The sequence below is a fragment of the Gymnoscopelus microlampas genome, assembly GCF_963454915.1.
Source record: "Gymnoscopelus microlampas genome assembly, chromosome: 15".
Taxonomy (NCBI): Eukaryota; Metazoa; Chordata; class Actinopteri; order Myctophiformes; family Myctophidae; genus Gymnoscopelus; species Gymnoscopelus microlampas.
In genome coordinates, this window is record NC_139952.1 from 30,211,681 (window position 1) to 30,231,984 (window position 20,304).

The window sequence follows — 20,304 nt, forward strand, 5'->3', positions numbered from 1 at the left end:
GGCAAAGAGTAAGCCATAAGATCTTGAACCTGAAAGACAAAATAAATTTACTGAGTAACAGGTTTCACATGCTGCATCCACACATATGGACATTCTGTGCTTTGAGAACAGACGAGCCAAGTTGTACAGGCCAGGGTACATATTTTTCTATAATTGGGTGCAAGGACTTTCACACAGCTTCATTTTCTTAAAGCTGCAGTCTGTAACTTTTATGACCTACCTGGGATTCAAACCTGGGTCTCTCGTGTGAGAGACCACATTTCTACCACTAATTCAACAAACGAGGGGAGATATTACGATTATGACCTTCAGGCAGTACTACTTACAGTACTACAACCAGTAGCTGTCCAACCCCTCATTACGATCAACATTTCTCAATGGTAGAGAGTACAGATCACCTCCAACCACTGCAGATGTGCTAGTTATATTGTATTAACCATAGAAATTGGTTAAAATAACTGGATTCTGGATTGCAGCTTCAAGAGTCAAACAGTACTGACACAGGTAAATATAACAGCTTATTACACGGCTTGGTTGAATGCTTGAGTCTGATTGGTCAATCCCTGAAATCAGTGGTGTGTTATTTCTGAATAATGACCGATGAGCTCTATAACAGACCGATGTCTAATCAAAAACTTACAGAGCACCTGATCATATCAATCTGCGAGCTTGATTTTGTGCCTTATCCAACATGACAGCCATGTAAACAAACACACAATGTCATTTACAACTAAACATTGCTCTCAAGATTATTTTTTGAAACATTTGAAACGAGAAATAGACGATGCAATAACCGAAAATTGATTCTCTTTGATCAACACTGCCTTGTTTTCTGAGGCGACCGTGTCCGCCCAGCGCAACACTTATGGAATACTTTCATTACCCTAAGCAAGAAAGTACTTCGTTTTGTTGTTACTTTTGGGTCAATTTATAAATGTATTTATGAAGTAGCCGTGTAATAAGCTGTGATCATTAAACACCTCAGCTTTGCCTCGGTGTTTAATCATCCTGTCGGGTGTATTTATTTATGGGCAGCCGATCTACTAGCTCACAACGTGTCCCAACACAACGTGTTGTGAGCTAGTACATAAGCTATTTGGTGTAGAGGGAAAAACTAGGGGGGAATGGATAGAACCCCGGGGGACCCCGGTTAATAAAGTATATACGTAGGGTTTAAGTGGTTAAAGGAGAGTTCACCCCAAAAAATGACTAATTTTCTATCAATTATCACCCCATCAACTGACGAAGCCTTGAATTCATGGGGATGTTTTTGTTGCATTCCGAAGTCAATAATTTGATGACCAGCGGAGTCCCCCGTTAGGAGAGTCTCCTACTGAGTCTCCTACTCAGATGACCCGGATATCAAATTATTGGCTTAGGAATTCGACAAAAACTAAAGATTCTCCATGAATTCAAGGCTTTTTTTGGGTGAACTACTTTAAGTCAGGAGTTAACAGTGTAATAATGTTGTATGTGTGTCCCAGTGGTGAAGTTTTGTCCGGACAAGGAGAGGACCATGAGAAAGAAGTGTGGAATCAGATGCAGGCCTGAACAGACGCTACTGTACCAAGGATAATGGAAACTCACCCTAAAGCATCATACCACGTTACTTTTTAAATGTAAAATAGGTCACTGGATTATTTTAATCAGATAACAAGCAGTGGCAAAAACAGTAGTGTGTGTGTGATACTTACGCTCCAGGACCTTGCCACGTCCATGTAACAGTATCCTGTGGAGAGGAAGGGGAAAGAGGAAATGGTTCAGGCATGCGCGTGCGCACACACACACACACACACACACACTATGAGAACTCAATTTCCTACCAACTCTATTTCCACTGTGTACACTTGCCCGCTCTCTCTCTCTGTCTCTGTCTCTCTCTGTCTCTCTCTCGCTCTCTCTTCCTCCCTCTCTCTCAGCAAGACAGGGGACATTTTGGTTATTGGTCATGTTTTCATATTCTTTTTGAGTGTTTATGATCTGTTGGAAGTTACAGAATGTCTCTCTGATGTCTTGGTACAGTTGGCAGGTTGTTAGATAGTGCTGCAGCTGCGTTTCAGCCTTGTCTTGTCTTCACTCTCTCATTCTAAGTCACCAACAGACAAGGCCCAGACACAGGATACATTTCCTGTAGACATTTAAGCACTCTACAAAATACCAGTAAGATATGAATACGGTAACTGAAAAGCACCATCACACTACCCATCAGCATTAGAAAGACATTCATTCTCAAGTTTTCAGGCATTGCTCAGGCAATGACGATGAAAGTCATCGAGAGCAGAAGCATTAAAGGAGTAGTTCACCAGAAAAAAAGGGGGAAAGAAATCTATCATTTACACACCCATGAAGCCTTGAATTCATGGAGATTTTTTTTGTTTTTGTTCGCATTCCGAAGACAAAGCTTTTTCTACAATCACTGTACTGAGTCATGCCTCCACCTCCTATATTTGTAGAAGACATGACCTATACCGTCGTGACCTATACAGTACAACACAGCAAAGAGTACTCAAACTCAGTAAAACCAGCACACTTGCATAATTTGATTTTTTATATAAAATCGAAGTTTGTAAACATCAATGTCTAGAAAAACTTGTGACGATCACATTTTCAAATCGTAATTGCAATATTCTATAAAACAATCGCAATTAAAGATATGTTCAGTTCAGTCAACCCTAATCCTAATGTCAACCCTTTCTACCTCATCTCTTTCCTTTTCTTAGAAACTTCCTCCTCCTAAAGCAGGCAAGTTCCTCACTCGTCCTGCCTGAGGGCTGTGTCATTGCATTTGCGCCTTGGCACTTCTTGTGTAAACAGCCACAGTCTTTTCACCTTCCGGAGCTAACTGGGTTGGATATAGGTATCGACGTGGCGGCGAATAGGTTCATGTGGCGGCGAACTAGTACATTTTGGGTATGTCAAAATATGCAAAGATTTTCAAAATGTTTCAAAAATGTTCTAAGATTTTCACCAAAAATATCATATCTATTAGCTCGCAACATTCTGAGCTTGTAGATCGGTTATTTTCAACACTCTGCACCACCGTATGACAAAGTATAAAATAGGGCTTTAGTGTTTTTTCTCTTTACCAGTTTTTTGTATTGCTTTTGTTTTAAACATACAAATATGTAACAAGACATGTAAAAAAAATATGTATATATATTGTTGAAACAATGATCTTGTTTGGTATGTCTCATCACGGCTTTAGTGGTTTTTAACCGTCTTTCTGTGCGCACCTATACAGCAGTCTCTAGCATTACCATCTGGTCATTTAGTGGCCCATAGACGGCGGTATAGTGACATAAGCTTTGTAGGGAGAACAGACATGAGTAGGTACTGTAGGTAAAAAGAACTGCATAATTCATGAGGGTGCGAGGAGACATGCAGAGAGAGAGAGAGAGAGAGACACGAAACCTGAGTGGGAGGGAGTGCATGGTACAGATAAAAGACTCGGAGATGAGCGTGTGTGTGTGTGTGTGTGTGTGTGTGTGTGTGTGTGTGTGTGTGTGTGTGTGTGTGTGTGTGTGTGTGTGTGTGTGTGTGTGTGTGTGCGCGCACAGGAGAAAGAGAGAAAGAGGATGAAATATCATCCTACTAGTCGAACATGAAGTCATTCAACATGAGGCAAACGTGTGCTAACATGTGGTAAAGACACTGTAACAGAAACCATTATATCTGGATGTATATAGAGATATATATTGATGTATAGATATGTGATTGTGTGTGTGGTGCAGGTGTCCATATATAGGCTTACAGGTGTGTTTGCTTTCAACGGGGATGAAAGAGGTGTCAGAGCTACATTTCAGCTACATGTTGCTCTCTGTCATAAGGTTACACAGAGCAAGACTGAAAGGATGGGGAGGTGTGGGTGTGAGTGAATGACTGATGAAAGGACAGGGCAGAGGAAGGAAGAGATTGAACTGGAAGACGGATACTCACCAGTTTGTTCGGGTAGCGCAACACCACCGGCTGAACTGGGACTCCTGGTATGAATGCGCCTGGAAACGACAGGGTGACAGACAGAGAGGAGAGGTCGAAATTAGTCATGGAGAGTCACGTGTCGGGGTGCAACAGTTAATTGGACTAATCAATTAAATTTAAAAAAGTGTAGATCGGCTACTAGATCGACTACGGTACTTTCACTATTTCTGAACTATAAAATAGAATGAGACTAATGGATTTAGTTGATTATAAAAATGTATTCAATTGTTTTAAACATGCGTCTCAGTTATTCGACTAATCGGAAAAGTAATCGATAGTAATAATAATTGATAGTAGCTAGCAGCCCTTATCGGGAGTGTTTGGGTAGGTGAGTGAAATATTGCTAACCTTGTGACAACCTCAGACAAGAGGACAAGCTCTCTATTGAGAGCCTAATGTCCTGCTGGTGACAGACAAACAACTAGATCGAGTATACTGTATATTATGAGGCCCAACCCTGTTCCGGCCTCAGTCTGACCTTTGAATAGAAGGAGGGCTATTATGCAGAATATGTAGAAGCCTATTAATTATAGTTGTGGAATCCTATGTGTGTGTGTTGGAAAAGGTGGTTTAGAGCAGGAGGATGAGAGAAGAACATCATGGGACAGGCTCAACAGTGACTCACAACAACTACAAAGGTGCGCTCAGTGGAGCGCATATCTCCACCAGGCCTATTGGACTGCCCAGGGCTATACAAGTCCTGGGTTGCAGCTGTCAGGACCAGGGGAAGCTGTGGAAATAGCCTTTTCTATGATATAGGGTTCAATTTCTTGCATTTGTGGAACCCCATATAGTCAGTGTTCAATAGTTACAGGCCCATGTCATCTAAAACATTTGGCCCACTGGCAGCCTGGACGAGAAATGTGGTGCCGATTGGTCTAATGGTTTCCCAGATTATCGCACACGCACGATGGCAGGGGCTTCAGTCAAGAAGACTGCCATTTGCATTTCAAATTTCAAATTGGAAAGACATCAGTAAATAGGGTTGGAAGTCAATGACCATGATGCTCATGCATAAGTGGGATATGTTAGGATTAGGAAAAACAGGTGACTGAGAAATGTCAATGCAGGACGTGATCAGACTGTCAGAAACAACAGGCTGTCAACAACTACATAGAGAGGGATGTCATAGCAGGATTGCAGCGCATAAACACCTCATTACAAGGACAAATACACATTTGGAAGTTCAGTGGCGCAAAACCGATACGCACTGGCTACAGTCTACAGAGATGTGGTATGTGGAAAAGTGATATGGTCAGATGAGTCACCATAGTCTCCCCAAGTGGGCGAGTGCGAATGTTTGGGCGAATGTGTGGTGTACTGTACACCATGAGAGTGGTACAGGACTGAATACTTGGCTTCTACAGTTAGGCGGTGTGGTAGCCCTGTTATGCTGTGGGGGGCATTTTCCTGGCATTCCCCACCTGTCCCTTTAGAGGGGAAGGGTGACTGCAAATCCATCAGTTATTCTGAGTGACCACACACAAACCATAACATGTTACCATGATAACACGAACGTTACCATGATAACAAGTAACCATGATAACTGAATGATGATTTTGGATCAACATGTTCGACAGAGCTCTCAACCACTGTCATCGCAACGTTAAACGAGGGAATATCTTTTGTATGTCACGGTATATTGAAGCTGTTCTGGTGGCTTGTGGTGACACAATGTTATTAAGACCCTTTATGTTGGGTTTTCCTTTGTGTGTGTAGATAGGTACTAGAATGATAGAGGGTGGAATACTTAATGTACTGTATGTCCTTTACCACTTTCAGTCTGGCATCCCTATTTTGGGGATGTCATTCTAGACAATTTTTTTTCTTTTTAAATATATTGTCACAATTAATCATACCATGAAGAACATAAAATAAATATCAGAGCCATCCAAATGTATACTGTATGTAATGCTGAAGGCAAGGTGGCTATGAATATGGAAGTAGGTTACTTATGATCTATCTATATTTTTATATCTATGCTAGGGACCATTAGAGAGAGATATACACATGGAGATAACACACACACACACGTTGTTGTCCTCAGAGCCAGTGAAAAGAAATAACTAGAGGAGACATGTGCGGAGAGTAACAATAACACACAGTAGACAGGGCTGGCTCACACACACACACACACACACAGTGTACTGGGGTGTTTTAGAGTGTAACCAACAGGGCTTACTGGGAACGACAGGGTGACAGAGGAGGAGAACGGATTAGGACAGAAAGGACTGGGAACAATGGTGCACTGGTTTAGTATAGGTCACACACACAGACATGCACACGCACACACACACGCACACGCACACACGCAGCTAGATAGAGAAGCAGGAATATATATGACACACACATGCACGCACACAAAACGAAACAGCATGACACAGTGACAGTAGGAATGTAATGAATGTGTGTACTGTACATATATACACTTGTCCACGCCCACAAAGCTGTGTAGGAAGAAGTTCAATGCAAATATAGATGCATTGCACAAGGCAGACTTCCATCTACAATTGCATTCTCTCTCTCTCTCTCACATGTACACACACCCAAACCACACACCCACAGACCCACAGACCCACACAGACCCACACACAGCTTTGGTATTGTTTTGCCCCAGTTGGGCACAGTGTTCTGCACGGCCAGCGAAAAAATAAAAAAAGAAGAATTCAGGCAGAGGATTGAATACATACCAGGTTTGAATCTGATCAGGCCTGATCTGTTGGTGCACGTTCCTTCAGGGAAGATCATCATCTGGAATGACAACACACACCACGGTTACTAGAGTTAACCAGCATTTAGACCTGTTGTAGCCTATACGTCTTTATACCTTTCGATCCGGGACAACATCTGTGTCATATTAGTTAGCAACATAATGTTTTTAGTTTTAGTTTTCAGAAAACTTAGGTTAGGATTTAGAAGGACTTTTTAGACTTGGCCTCAGGCCTAAACAAACTATAGACTTTGTAAACCGGACCCGAGTTGACTGCTTTTTTCCATCTTACACCAAATCTCTTAGCCAAAAAATTAACGATGCAAAACTAACTACAACTAAAATAGATGTCAAATCATCTTTGTTTTAGTTTTTCCGCCATATCTGATGTTATGCATTCGTTCATCCTACCTTTTTCAGTTTCTATATATCAAAAGCTTTCCACATAACTGAAAAACTAAAACTAAATTAAAAACTAAACAAAAACTAATCAATTCCTAAAACTACTTGTCTTATGGACTCTAAGTCTGTGAAAGTGTGAAAAAAACACTAAACCGAAAAACTCAAACTAATGAATATTCACACCCCTAAATCCCCCCTCCCTTCTCTGCCTCCAAGCAGACAGTGACACACACACACACACACACACACACACACACACACACACACACGCTTGTGGTCAATTTCCTTGCTATGAACTTTGTAAACTGTGTCTGAGACTTACTGTGCTTACGGTATCATCTTTCTGTCGTCGAGTTCACACTGTAACCTGAGGTTAACAAGTGGATGGTCAGTGTGTATACAGTATGTGTATTTGTACATGTGTCTGCTTCTGTGTGTATACATGTGCATTTGTGTTCGTTGTATATGTGTGCATGTTTGTTGTTGTTGTTGTATATGTGTGCATGTGTGTGTGTTACCTGAGGCCACTCTCCTCCAGAATGAGCTCTTCGTTTGATCTCCTCCACAGTTTTCCTTCTAGACTCCTGATCGGTGCGGAACACAAACACGGGCCTGATGAAGTTGATGAGAGCTACGGGTCAAACACAAAGAAACAAGACAAATGGGAAGGTGCGGTTAAACATGTACAGAGTGTACAGTGTACAGAGTGTACAGTGCCAATGCTCAGAAAAGCTTGTAATAACACTGTGCCGTCGTGAAATCACCGTCATGTAGAGTTGCCGAACGAGCACGATGCGTTTTTAACTAGGAAGACCAGCATAGACAATACATACTATTGGTTAGGGGTGTGCCGATACACTAATTTCAAGATGCGATACAATACACGATATTGAGCTCATCGTATCGATACGATACGATATATGGCACCTTTTCACCTTTTGTAAAAGAATATATGGGGGGGGGGGGCTTATGAATATATATGGGGGGGGGGGGGGGGGGGGGGGGCAAATGCAAACAAATAGTTTTTTTACCCCCCAAAAACGCCAAAACGATACCTCGTCACGAAAACGTATCGCGATATATCGCGGGACGATATATCAGCACACCCTATACTACTGGTAATCCCGTGCTGCACTTTCATGGCTGTAGGTAGACATGCATAAGTCGCCATTATCATTCGGGCATGCCTCCTGGCGGAGATTTCAGCACTTTATTGAGCACAACTTTCTAGATAGATATCTGTACACCAGTTTGAATTGCCCTTATGTATGAAATGTGGTGCACAAATTAATTTGCATTGCCTAAAACACAGTTCAGAGTAATAAACCATGAAGCAGTAATCCGACTAAAACAAAGGGATTAAAATCATCTACTCGACACATTTCAGTGTGTGAACCGATTACAGGCATTACAGATTACAGAACATTAGTATAAACAGCTAGAGGTTGTGGCAGTCTGTTGTGATATGCTTAATCCAATATACTCCATGGAAATCTACAAGCTCACAACGTGTCGCAATGCGACACGTTGTGAGCTTGTAGATAGACTATTTCCTTTTCAGTGGACTACAATGGACTATAAATCCGGCTTTACTCACTGCCCCAGACTGGGATGCTCTTGCTCTCCAGTTTGGTGACTATAGAGCCCATGGTCATGGTGACAGGAATGGCATCGAAGTAAGTGGAGTGCGGTGCCAGGGTGAGGATGGGAGCTTCGGAGGGAAGCGCCCGTTCCCCTTTCACCTTGATCCAGTGGAACCCTCCACAGAACCACAGCGCCCGCATGATCACCCTCAGAGACAGGTCCATCAACCTGACGGAGGAAAACACACACATGGTTCGAGAGTGAGTGGTGTACGTGTGTGTGTGTGAGAGAAAGATTATGTTGCCACAGCACATGGAAAATCTAAATGGTCCCCTACATTTTCTGCGAAAAATATTTGAAAGGTACTAGTTCTAGAGCTTGCCCGTTGTTATTGTTCTCGCTATACTGTATATATATATATCAGCATTTGAGCTTTTTTGGACGACATTGACATGTGTAATAATGTTGTTTATGTTGTAATGTTTTTTAACATCATTAATTTACCCAACACTTGACCGTTAGAACGGCCATTTACTAAAAGGTATAAGACAAGTACTAGTAGTGAACTGCACAGCAGCAGTCTCATTCATCCATTGATTGTCAGTGGCAGCGCATGTGTGCACATCAAATCAAACACTCCACAACACAACGTTTGAATAACAACAAAATATAGATTAATAAATGTGGCAAAATACAACAAAATCACCAAATTACGAGAATCTTAATGTCCAGCAAGCAGAAATGAATAACTCACTGCAAACAAATTCAAAATGTAGGCCATCGCTATCATGCAAGAAAGCAGACAGAAGCTGCGACCTCACCACTCCGACCGACGAGAAGAACATTATCCTTTTTTGTAAACATCCATGTTCTGTTTGTTTGTCAACAATACCTAATCCAAATGGGAAGGTTATTCCAGCAGCTAGAATCGTGACAAGCATTGGACAATAGCTATTGTGGGGTGGGGCTTAGAGATTGGTCAATTCCCATCAGGGTCGCCACAGTGGATCATCTGTTTCTATACGTTTCTGTTTTCTGCATAGTCCTCAGTCACCCCAGCCACCTAGAAACCATCTCACGGGTCAGCGTGCATTGTATATATTTTTTCCACCACTGAATTGTTAATGACAGGGAAGCTTGCTTCAATTCAGACAATCCAGACATGAGTGCACAGATACATACAGCTTTAGTCAGACAGCTATAGATAAAATTGCAATTTTAAGGATATTTCTTTTCAAATGTTTTTTCCACAACAAATGTATCACGCTGTGAGTAGGGTTGGGATCCTTTTAACGATTTTAACGATTCCGGTTCCTTAACGATTGCCTCTCAACGGTCTGATTGACCGATTCCTTAACGGTTCCCTTTCACGATTCCTATAGATGGTTCCAAACGGATCCTTACAGGTCTGTAACTCTGAGAGTGTAGAAATGTTTGTACACTCTCATGGTCCTTGAAATTAAAACGTTTGAGAACAACTGGTATTGTAATTGCATAGCAGACGTGAAGTCCACATACCAACTCTGACAGTGTGATAAAGCCGGTTCCGTAAACGGTTCCAAATGTGATGGAACCGATTCCGGTTCCTCAATGTTGGATCTGGTTCCGGATCCCAACCTTAGCTGTGATAGTGCATATTAAAAGGCAAGACAGTATGTTCACGTTTAATATACATGATGTAATATTTTGCACTTATCTATCAAAACATTTGTTTATTTGTATTTACTAGCTTGCTTTTTGCTTGCAACTGAAAAATAAACAAAACAAAAAAAGAAATATATCGGTCAAAACATCGGTAATCAGTCATCTAGGATTTATTGTACAGTATCAGCATTGGACTAAAAAAATCTGGCATGGGTCGGGATCTAACTGGTGAGGACAGGTTCATATATCGTCATCAAACATCACTTTCAGGGACAAGGTCTGGAAGATTGTTTAATCACTACTTCTTGCGGTCGGACCCTCCCTCCAAATTGAGAAGACTATAGTTAAACAGGCTGACCCCTCTCATATCCTTTATTCAGAATGTGAACTGGCTCCGGTAGTCACGTTACAGGGTTCCAATTAAATACAGAACAATATGCTGTACCTGAATAGGCTTCATGCCTTTAACAGTGAATCTGCTAAACAAGGAGGGTGTTTGTATTTTTCTATGTATTTGAATGTGCATGAATGCACTTATGTTTTACTTAACAGACAAGTTAAGCACTTTGTTACTATACTACAACTGTATGTATTTTATGTGGCGGCCAGTATGAAGATAAATTACCGTAACAGACAAAAAACTCAATCATAATTATTTTATTTTGCTTGCCGTTTAGCCCTATGCACTTCGTTTTACGACAAATAGCAGAAATTGCTGATCTACAACCTCACAACGCATCGCAACACATTGTGAGCTTGTACTGTAGATCTGCTATTTTTGCTATTAATAAAAAAAATAAAAAAAAATATGCTTGAACATTTTAGAAAATATTTGCCTATAATGTCATGCCCAAAACAGCACGGCCAGGGTTAATGTGGTTCAAACCTACAGCTCTTTGCTGTTGCGCTTTCCCAGCTCGTCTCTGCTGTACCCTTTTGTTTGACTACACAGACAGCCATTCAAACAGGCACAGATTAGAGCTTCTTTATTCTGTTTCAAGTTAAGGGACCATGTCGGTGGTGTGGAATGTTAACCCATTGACTACAACTCACAGTATACTTGACTTTAATGATGGGCATTTTCCAGAGCATACAGAGAAAGCCATTGGATTCCATTCATTTCAGTACAATATGAAAATCGACTTGCAGAGACTTGAAAACTTGCTTGAAATGGGTAATCCAACACACTACATTTAGTTAACCACTTAACCCTATACTACACTACTTCACTGACCGCCGTCCCACAGGGGTCTGTACTTGCCCCCCTCCTGCCCTGTGAAATTCCCCATTTCGCCTATTATGGCCTGCCCAGAATATGGACACTACGGTTCAAGTGGTTAAAGTGTGGATTGATTCGGAAAAGTGTAGCCGAAAACAGCCCCTGGAGGGAAGACTGATTTCCAAACATGAATATGAAAATACATTTAAAACAAAACTCAGTCAGTCCATCCTCGTCCATTTTTCTCCTCAGTGGATTGACAAATCTATCTGAAGGTGCACACAGGCATTGACCATTGGCATACGCAGGGATTGAGGAAGTAGATTTTTCACTTATGCTGTTTAATTAGTATTTTTGCCATGCATGGGATCTGTAGTCTTCCTAATACAAATAGCTAAATCAACATGAGGTTGATGTTTTTCTTAAAAACAAAAGCTGTGCTGGGTTTTGTGATTTTATATATTGGCAGGATCTGCTTTGTTTGCATTTTTGTGTGCAATCTAAATCAATGAGATTATTTTGGATTATCAATTTCTAATCAACGGAGCAATGGAGCAAGAGATGCTGCCAATATTTGGACTTCCATCACAGCAAGGTAACTACACAACTGAAACATCTACCCAAGCGTCAATGTGCTCTAAGAATGAAAGGAAGTGTTCTAGGCCTGGCATGTGCCATTGACGCACCAGGGAGGCCAAATGGAGCCGGAAGTCCAATGGAATGCATTGAAGTCAATTACAGTAGACCCCAGTGGACAAGCATAGGAACAAAGAATATTTCTGAATGATTGTGACCTCTGTCAGATAATCTGTTCAGGAAAATAAAAGACAGATCACACATTATTTTGTGCACACTAAATAATTGTATTGAGGTATCTAAAGAGCACAAGCGAAGGTGTCTGGCTGGGCAGTATGGGCTTTCATTGAGAGAATTGGTTGACAGGCTGTCAATAATCGACAGTCTTGCAATAACAGCCCGTACTTACTGCCCAGTCAAAAACATACTCTGTGCTCTTTAGATACCTTAAATTATAGTGTGTGCACATAGAAAAACAAGACAGCAGGAAAGAATGTGTGAAATGTCTCCTTTTATTTTCCCGAACCGATTTTTTTACAAAGGTCGCAATAATTCAAACACAACACTTATGCATACGCTTGCCCATCCATTGCATCACACGTTCAGCTCCAACTTTCCTCCCAGTGTGATGAATCTGCCTGGTGGGAACTGCCGGAACAAGAAAGTGAAGAGAAGCAAATGTCCTTTGCTTCTTTACCTGGCCTTACTGGTGTCCCTATTCTGGGCATCATAGGTGATAATGTAATTTCCAAAAACTATTCCAAAATTGTCAAAAACGTATAAAGAAAATGTAAAAAAGTCAAAGAATTCAAAAAAATAAATTCAGAATGGTCACAATTTTCATAGACAGCAGACTGTTGTGAGCTTGTAGATGAATGCTATTCATTGTACGATATAGGGCCTTTAGTGGTTAAAGTGCTCGCAAAAACATTCAATAGTGGGCCAACATTGCTTCAGCCAAACCTCCACTGTCATTAACCATAAAGCTGTATGCCCACCATACCTCCTCCACCATGACTGTGGCTCCACAGCGAACTCTTGGCGTCCCAGGGCAGCTGTGAAGGCGAAGGGCCAGGCCAGCAGCATGAGGAAGGCTGACAGGAACAACCGCACAGGGAACACCGTCACTGACATCAGTCCTATCTGTAAAGGGAGAGAGGAGAGATGCCTTACATTTTTGGAATTCCAGCGCAGAATATAGCCCTGTACATTCATGTCCAAAATGCCTAGAGATTTACGTCATTAGGACAGTCAAAGACCATGATTTGCTGTCCCTACTGAACCATTTCAAAGGGAAAACATATCCGATTATAGGATGAGCAGGAGGTAGGCAGCAAACTGAAGTCCTATATTCAGGAAGGAACAAACAGTCATATATCACTGACAGGGACAGACACATGGCTGGTCATGCTTTCCTCGTGGCTTCCTGAGTAGGCCTGGTGTTTGAGCACATACAGCAAGCCTACATATACCTCATACACATTCAACACAATCACATCCAGTAAGCCTACAGACCTAATTCACATTTAATACGTACAGTAAGCCTACAGACCTAATTCACATTCAACACGTATAGCAAGCCTACAGGCCTCATAATAGCAGCCCACTGCTAGACAGGATCTGGTTAAACCTCTGCTTGTGTGTAGTAGGCCTAGAGGCTAAACAATTATGGGTGACCTTATTGATGTGAAAGGGTTGAATGCAGACAGAAGCATCTAATACATTGATTAACTCTTTTTAATCAATGTCAACATTTCTTGTTTTTTCTCAATGTGTAACAACATACAGGAACAAAGCAATTCAGTAAAACAATCTCTCCAACTCTACAGTATATTGTTTTCCAAATGTTCTAATACATAACCATTGCATAATTTAGTTACAGAGAACACAAGAAAGCAGAAACTGTGGCAGCCATGTTTCACATGATGAGTTCCTTTGGCAGCGACCTCATGTTTCACATGAGGAGTTCCTTTTGCAGCGTGGTCACTCACAGCAAACTTACACTGATTTACAGCTACTGCCGTATCAGCCCTTGGGCTATCATCAGCCCCTTGGGCTGATATCAATAATCACACAGCCTGTTATCATTCTCCTCCCCCCTGACCGGGGGCAAATAATGGCTGTGTGTATGTGTAATAAAGACTTTAATATAGGGTTTAACCTGACGGTGTATTTATTCACCACTGAACATACAAAAAGGACAAGAGCATCACAGGTAGCTCTTCTCCCTGCACACTAGTCTGGGAGGCATTGCCTCGGAGTTTGGACGGCGGGGGCGCGGCCACTGCGTTGTGATTCAAATCAACAGCCAATGAAGAAAAGGGGGCGGGATCCACATGCAGTGGGTGTTGCATCATTAATAGGATCGACGGGAAGCAATTTCCCCTTGAGAAATTTCGGCCGCCATTGTTGTGTACTGCTGTTTGCCTCTCGTCGGACTTTTTAGACGAGTTGCACAGCTCTCAGACCGGTAAGAGGCGTGTCCGCTCAGATTCAGAGCGTAAATAACATCCTGCCCACAAATCCCAGGGCTCTGGCCCAGAAGTTCCTCGCCGAGCCGGCGAAAACTTCTGGGAACTCAGATTACCTGCACACAGACTCCATACAATACATAAATAAACATACAATAAATAATACATAAACTACTATACTACTATACTGATGGTTGCTAATAACGGAGGAAATCACTGTGCTTCCGTGGAAAAAAATATGTCATCGTGACCTCCCGTTACACCTAGTTGAAAATAGCATGTTTCGCCAAAAATACATAAAAGAAGTACACAGGAGCCGAGACACAGGAGAAGTAATAAGTTAACCAGGAAGTGAATGGAGCAGTAAATCTTTGGATCACGTTATCTTGGGTTCTGGACGTTTTTCCCCAAAAGATTTTTTTTTAAATCACAGACATATCCGTGAATGGCGGTGAACGGGTGGATTTTAAATCACGGATATGTCTGTGATTGATATGTCAATGGCAGTGAATGTGTTAAGCATTCAATCAAACTTAACCATAACACTTCACATACAATTGCACTTCTCTATATATTGCACTAACTCTTAAAGTGCCAATGGGCTGTGCAAAACTGTAAAGTGTCAATATGCAAATAATCAATTACAACGTGCAAACATGGGTAACAGAGGATCTCTCTGTTACAGTCTGATTAACTACTTAAGGGGATAGTGAATCACCCCCGAAGACTTTTTCTCTATCGAATAGTCACCCCATGGAGACTTGAATTCAGGGATATTTTTTTGTTTTTGTCGCATTCCTAAGCCAATGATTTGATGACCAGCAGCGGTTCTGGTAGGAGACAAAGAGCCTCCTTTGTATCTCCTACCGGAAACGCTGCCCACCGGTTCGCTGGTCATCAAATTATTGGCTTAGGTATGCGACAAAAGCAAAACAATATCCATGAATTCAAGTCTCCATGGGGTGACTAATCGATGGGGTGAACTATCCCTTTAAGCCCTATTTTGTACTTCTTTGTACTTCGTTGTACAACTGTGTCGCAGAAAAATGCAGATCTACAAGCTCATGCTATTTTCTGTATTTTGGAAAGATTATGAAACTTTTCACCAATAATGGCATGCTCCAGCCCTATTGGGACTTCACGGTACTGCTATATTTTTTTTTAAAGAAATTTGGATTTAACTTCCATTCACACAGTGAAACACCGGTCACAGAAAAGCCTAGAATAATATGTACCATATCGTGATAAGATGTCAGCTGACTGACCTGTCATGCCTTTTCTCTTACTGTGTAATGAGTTAGATATGGTTGGTGTGTGTGTGTGTGTGTGTGTGTGTGTGTGTGTGTGTGTGTGTGTGTGTGTGTGTGTGTGTGTGTGTGTGTGTGTGTGTGTGTGTGTGTGTGTGTGTGTGTGTGTGTGTGTGGCGCGCTGCCCTACTAACCGGGTCACAAAGTCACGGCTGGCAGTGTGATTTCTGACTCAGTGTGACATCTAAAACCCTCTCTTCACCTCCATCCATCTTCCCTGTCCCTCACTCCATCGTCATCACTGTCATCTCCACACAACACTCATCTTTCCATCCCCGTTTTATTGCTCTCCACCTCCATCCTCCTCCACTCTCCACTCTCCCTCTCTGCCATACAGTAATCTCCATTCCCAGGGGAATAGCTCCATTCCTCCCCCAGTCATCCATACATCTGTCCATCCCTCCACCCATCCCTTGCAGTCCCACAGTCTATTCCTTCATCTGTTAGAGCCTGACCGATGACACATTTTTGAGTCTGCGACCACCGATTACCCATGTTTACACTGATATTTTGTAAAAAAAAAAAAAAGTGTTTTAAATGCAATGCTATTTGACAACTTTTAACAAAACTATTTTCATAGATAAACATTTACACATGTGTATTGTATATTAAACCTCAATATATATAAATAACATTTATATATAAAATACTAAATACACACAAACTGAATTTTATGTTATTTATCCAAGACAGCCCTATTAAAAAAAATATATACAGTATAGCGATCTACAAGCTCACAATGTCATCATGACACATCTACTATTTTAGAAACTTCTAGAAAATCTTTTTTTAAAGTGTTGAATTTCTTTGCCCAAAATAGGGATGAAAATGGTTAAATTGAGACACATCGGCTGCATAATTTTCTATACCGATCAGTCAAATAAGATACCATGAGATCAGATAAGATACGATCTTAATGGACCTTTATTGATCCCCCAAGGGAAATAATGGCTGATATATTGGCCAAACATGTTCTCCAACATGGAGGGTTTGTAGGTGTTTGTGAAAACGTGTTATCTGTATTGTTTAAAAAAAATAATTGTGTTGTCCTTTTTGTAATACTTTCAACATCTTCCTGCCTAGGGATGGCAGATGCAACTTATCTATATAGCCAACTCTGGCCTAGCACTTCTGTTGTGCATGCATCGCCCCTGTAAATAAACAAATAAAAAGAAACGCATATATTGGTCGGGCTCTACTTCCCTACACCCACCAATCCCTCAGTTCCAGAGTGCATTTGTTAAGCAGTTTGCTCATCTATCACGTCCCTCCCTCAATCTCTCTCCCGCTCTACTTTACAATAATGTGCCCTCTGTCACCACTCAGGGGAATCCATCCATCCATCCCCCCCATCTCTCTCCCTCCTTCACTCCCTCCCTCTCTTTATGCCCCTCCTTTCTCTTACTCAGAGCGCAGGTGCAGGCTGTAGGGCCAGATTAATAAATAAAACAGTAATGGGGGTGATTTATGACGCTCTAACACCTCTCTACCCCCCATTCCAAACACAGGATGCTCCACAGGACTTAACAACTCTATCTGGAAGGAGGATCCACTGATATTTTTGAGAGAGAGGAGGTGCAGTCCCTGCTCTAGGCCATTGGTTATCAAAGTGGGGTCCGGGGACCTCCAGTGGTCCCCAGCTAAATTAGTTAATATAGCATCACAATCGTTTCAACCACTTTAACCATATTTTATACTTTGGCTATTTTTGAAAACAAAATGTTTTTGAGATGGGGGTTCCACAGCCAAATACATATCACTTTGAGGGTCCTTGACATGAAAAAGTTGAGCAGTGAGAACCACTGCTCTAGGCCACAGGTTTTACAAGTGGGGGCTGCCAGGGGGTCTATTGGAAAAAAGATAAAACATTTTCAAACAATTTTGAAAGAGCAAAAATTACCAATCTGCAAGCTCACAATGCACTGCAATATGACGCGTTGTAGGCTTGTAGATTGCTACTTTTTTGCTATTTTTGTTTGTTTTTTTAAGCCATTTTGCATTAGGGGTGACTGCAGCCAGAGGCTAATGTCTATTTGGGGGTCCTTGGCATGGGAAACTTTGGCATGGGAAACTTTGGGAACCCCTGCCCCACGCAGCCATTGAAATGTCTCATGTTTTTTTTAAAAGCTTCTGTGAAAGAATGAGCGGTTGGGTTTGTGGTTTGTACCGGTGGGACACACATGGTCAGGTCAGGTCAGACTCACTGGCTCAGGTTAAACCCATAGAGACAAGGCACTTGTGGGAAGGGAGAGACACACCCTGCTCACTGTATGTAGAAAGGTGTAAATGGAGTTCAGTGTTTCCTGTAGATGGTGAGAGAAAATTCAAGGTCTCCGAGGCAGCAGATTCCTGTTGTATGCAAAATAATCAGGAGACTCTAGGGAGCCACTATGGGCCTATTGTGACCCGACATGGTTTCAATCATTTCAATGCCACCAGTAGCTATTAAAGCTACAACCTATGAGTTTTATGTACATTGTCTCCCTTTCCCGAAAGAGAAATTGCCACAATGTCTAAGTCACTACAATAAAGATGGCGGTGGCACATCTAGTGTCCAATCCAATGTGCCATCTGCTTCAAATAACTTTAAGGACATTGGCAACAAGTCTCTGTCCTACCCGACACCAGGGTATATATTTATCAGTTTCTAAATAAAGTAATAGAAAAAACTGTATTTCAACAACTTCTTAACATTAAACAATGGCCTTGTTATCTTCCAGTGAGGTTTTTGACCACGCCACAGCACCGAGACTGCTATTGTTAATGTTGTGAATGACATCCACTTAAATACAGACAGTGGCAAAATTTCTCTCTTAGCATTACTAAATCTCAGTGCTGCATTTGACACAGACGACCACAATATATTACTAGACAGACTGAAAAACTGGGTGGGACTTTCTGGCACAGTACTAAAATGATTTGAATCATATTTAATTTTCTTCAATTAAACAAAGACAAAACTGATGTAATAGATTTTGGAGGCCAAGGAAGACAGATTAAAAGTCAGCGCCCAGCTCCAATCGGTAATGTTAAAAACCAAAGTCAAAAGTCAAAACCCTTGGTGTAGTCATGCACTCAAACCTGAATTTAAACAGCCACTTTAACACAATCACAAAGTCAGCCTACTACCTCCTCAAAAATATAGCACAGGTTAAATGACTTTTGTCTCAGCAGGATCTAGAAAAACTCGTCCATGCATTCATCTTCAGTAGACTTGACTACTGTAACGGTGTCTTTACAGGTCTCCCTAAAACATCTATCAGACGACTGCAGTTGATTCACAACGCTGCTGCTCGACTCCCTACTAATACCAAGAAAGTGGAGCATAGCATATCACTCCAGTTCTTAAATCCTTACACTGGCTCCCTGTGTGTCAAATAATCGATTTCAAAATACTACTGTTGGGACTATAAAGCTTTGAATGGTTTAGGGCCAAAATACATTTCTGATCTTGTGCGGAAGGGTCTGCTTTCTGTCCCTAAAGACCTGAAACCGATTCTACAAATGTCTACTAAATCCCAACAGTTTTCTAAACAAATTATGTTGCTATATCAGTGGTTATCAAACTTTTTCATAATTGTCAAAGACCCCCAAAATGATATGTATTTGGCCCCCATCTCATAATATTTGGTTCCAGGGACCCCCCAGAAGCAAAGTTTGAGTTTAAAATGTTCGCTTTAAAAGAATACATATATTCACAGATTTGTTTCAAAAATAGCAGATCTACAAGCTGGGTAGTGCGGCACTCGGTGCTGCGCTACCCAGGTCTTAATGGGTTTAAACACAGGCCTTTTAGAAGACCTTTCTGTTTGCCGCTGCCATTGATTTAGTTACTTTTCTTCTTTCTTTCTCTTCAGCACTGTAATTGTATCGGTTATTTTTACTTATTTTGTTTTATGCAACATAATGTCATTGTATAATTGCGTTTCCTTTGCTTGATGTTCTGTGTAAAGCACAAATGAAATTGCCTTGCCTTGCCATCAGTGGAAGAGTAGGGAGGCCACTTCCAACCACATATGTGCTAGTTATATTGTGAGAACATACTCTACCATACCGATTGGTTAAAATAATGTTTTATTCATGAAAGTTCAGGACTGAGGCTTTAAGGCATAACCCACGCTTCATAAAGCAATGCATTTCTCTAGCTCCACAGTCGATATTTCATACGATGCACACTCTTTGACTACACACCCACGTCTACACAAAGAGCATCATCTGACATATACAACTATCTACACAACAAGTAAACATTTACACACACACACCTCAATCTAATTTGATTGCACACTCGTAACTACACACCCGCACGTCTATAAAAAAGAGCATACGATGCTATCATCTGACATATAAGTATCTATTCTACACAAGTAAACATTTACACACGCATGCGTATGCAAGGCATGCGCGGGCGTG

At 41.4% G+C, this 20,304-nt stretch overlaps 1 protein-coding gene across 2 annotated transcripts in view; it reads right to left on the reverse strand.

Moving 5' to 3' along the window:
* Positions 1 to 20,304, reverse strand: part of lpcat1 (lysophosphatidylcholine acyltransferase 1) — a 34,962-nt gene that overhangs the window by 7,085 nt on the left and 7,573 nt on the right. For both annotated transcript variants that reach the window (XM_084079889.1, XM_084079888.1), the window contains exons 2-8: positions 13,117 to 13,256; positions 8,688 to 8,902; positions 7,609 to 7,721; positions 6,669 to 6,729; positions 3,937 to 3,995; positions 1,695 to 1,729; positions 1 to 29 (exon numbers count right to left, since the gene is read on the reverse strand). The exon at positions 1 to 29 is cut by the window's left edge and continues 26 nt beyond it. In XM_084079889.1, the coding sequence (XP_083936015.1) occupies positions 1 to 29; positions 1,695 to 1,729; positions 3,937 to 3,995; positions 6,669 to 6,729; positions 7,609 to 7,721; positions 8,688 to 8,902; positions 13,117 to 13,256 (652 nt within the window). The remainder of the gene's footprint in view (positions 30 to 1,694; positions 1,730 to 3,936; positions 3,996 to 6,668; positions 6,730 to 7,608; positions 7,722 to 8,687; positions 8,903 to 13,116; positions 13,257 to 20,304) is intronic.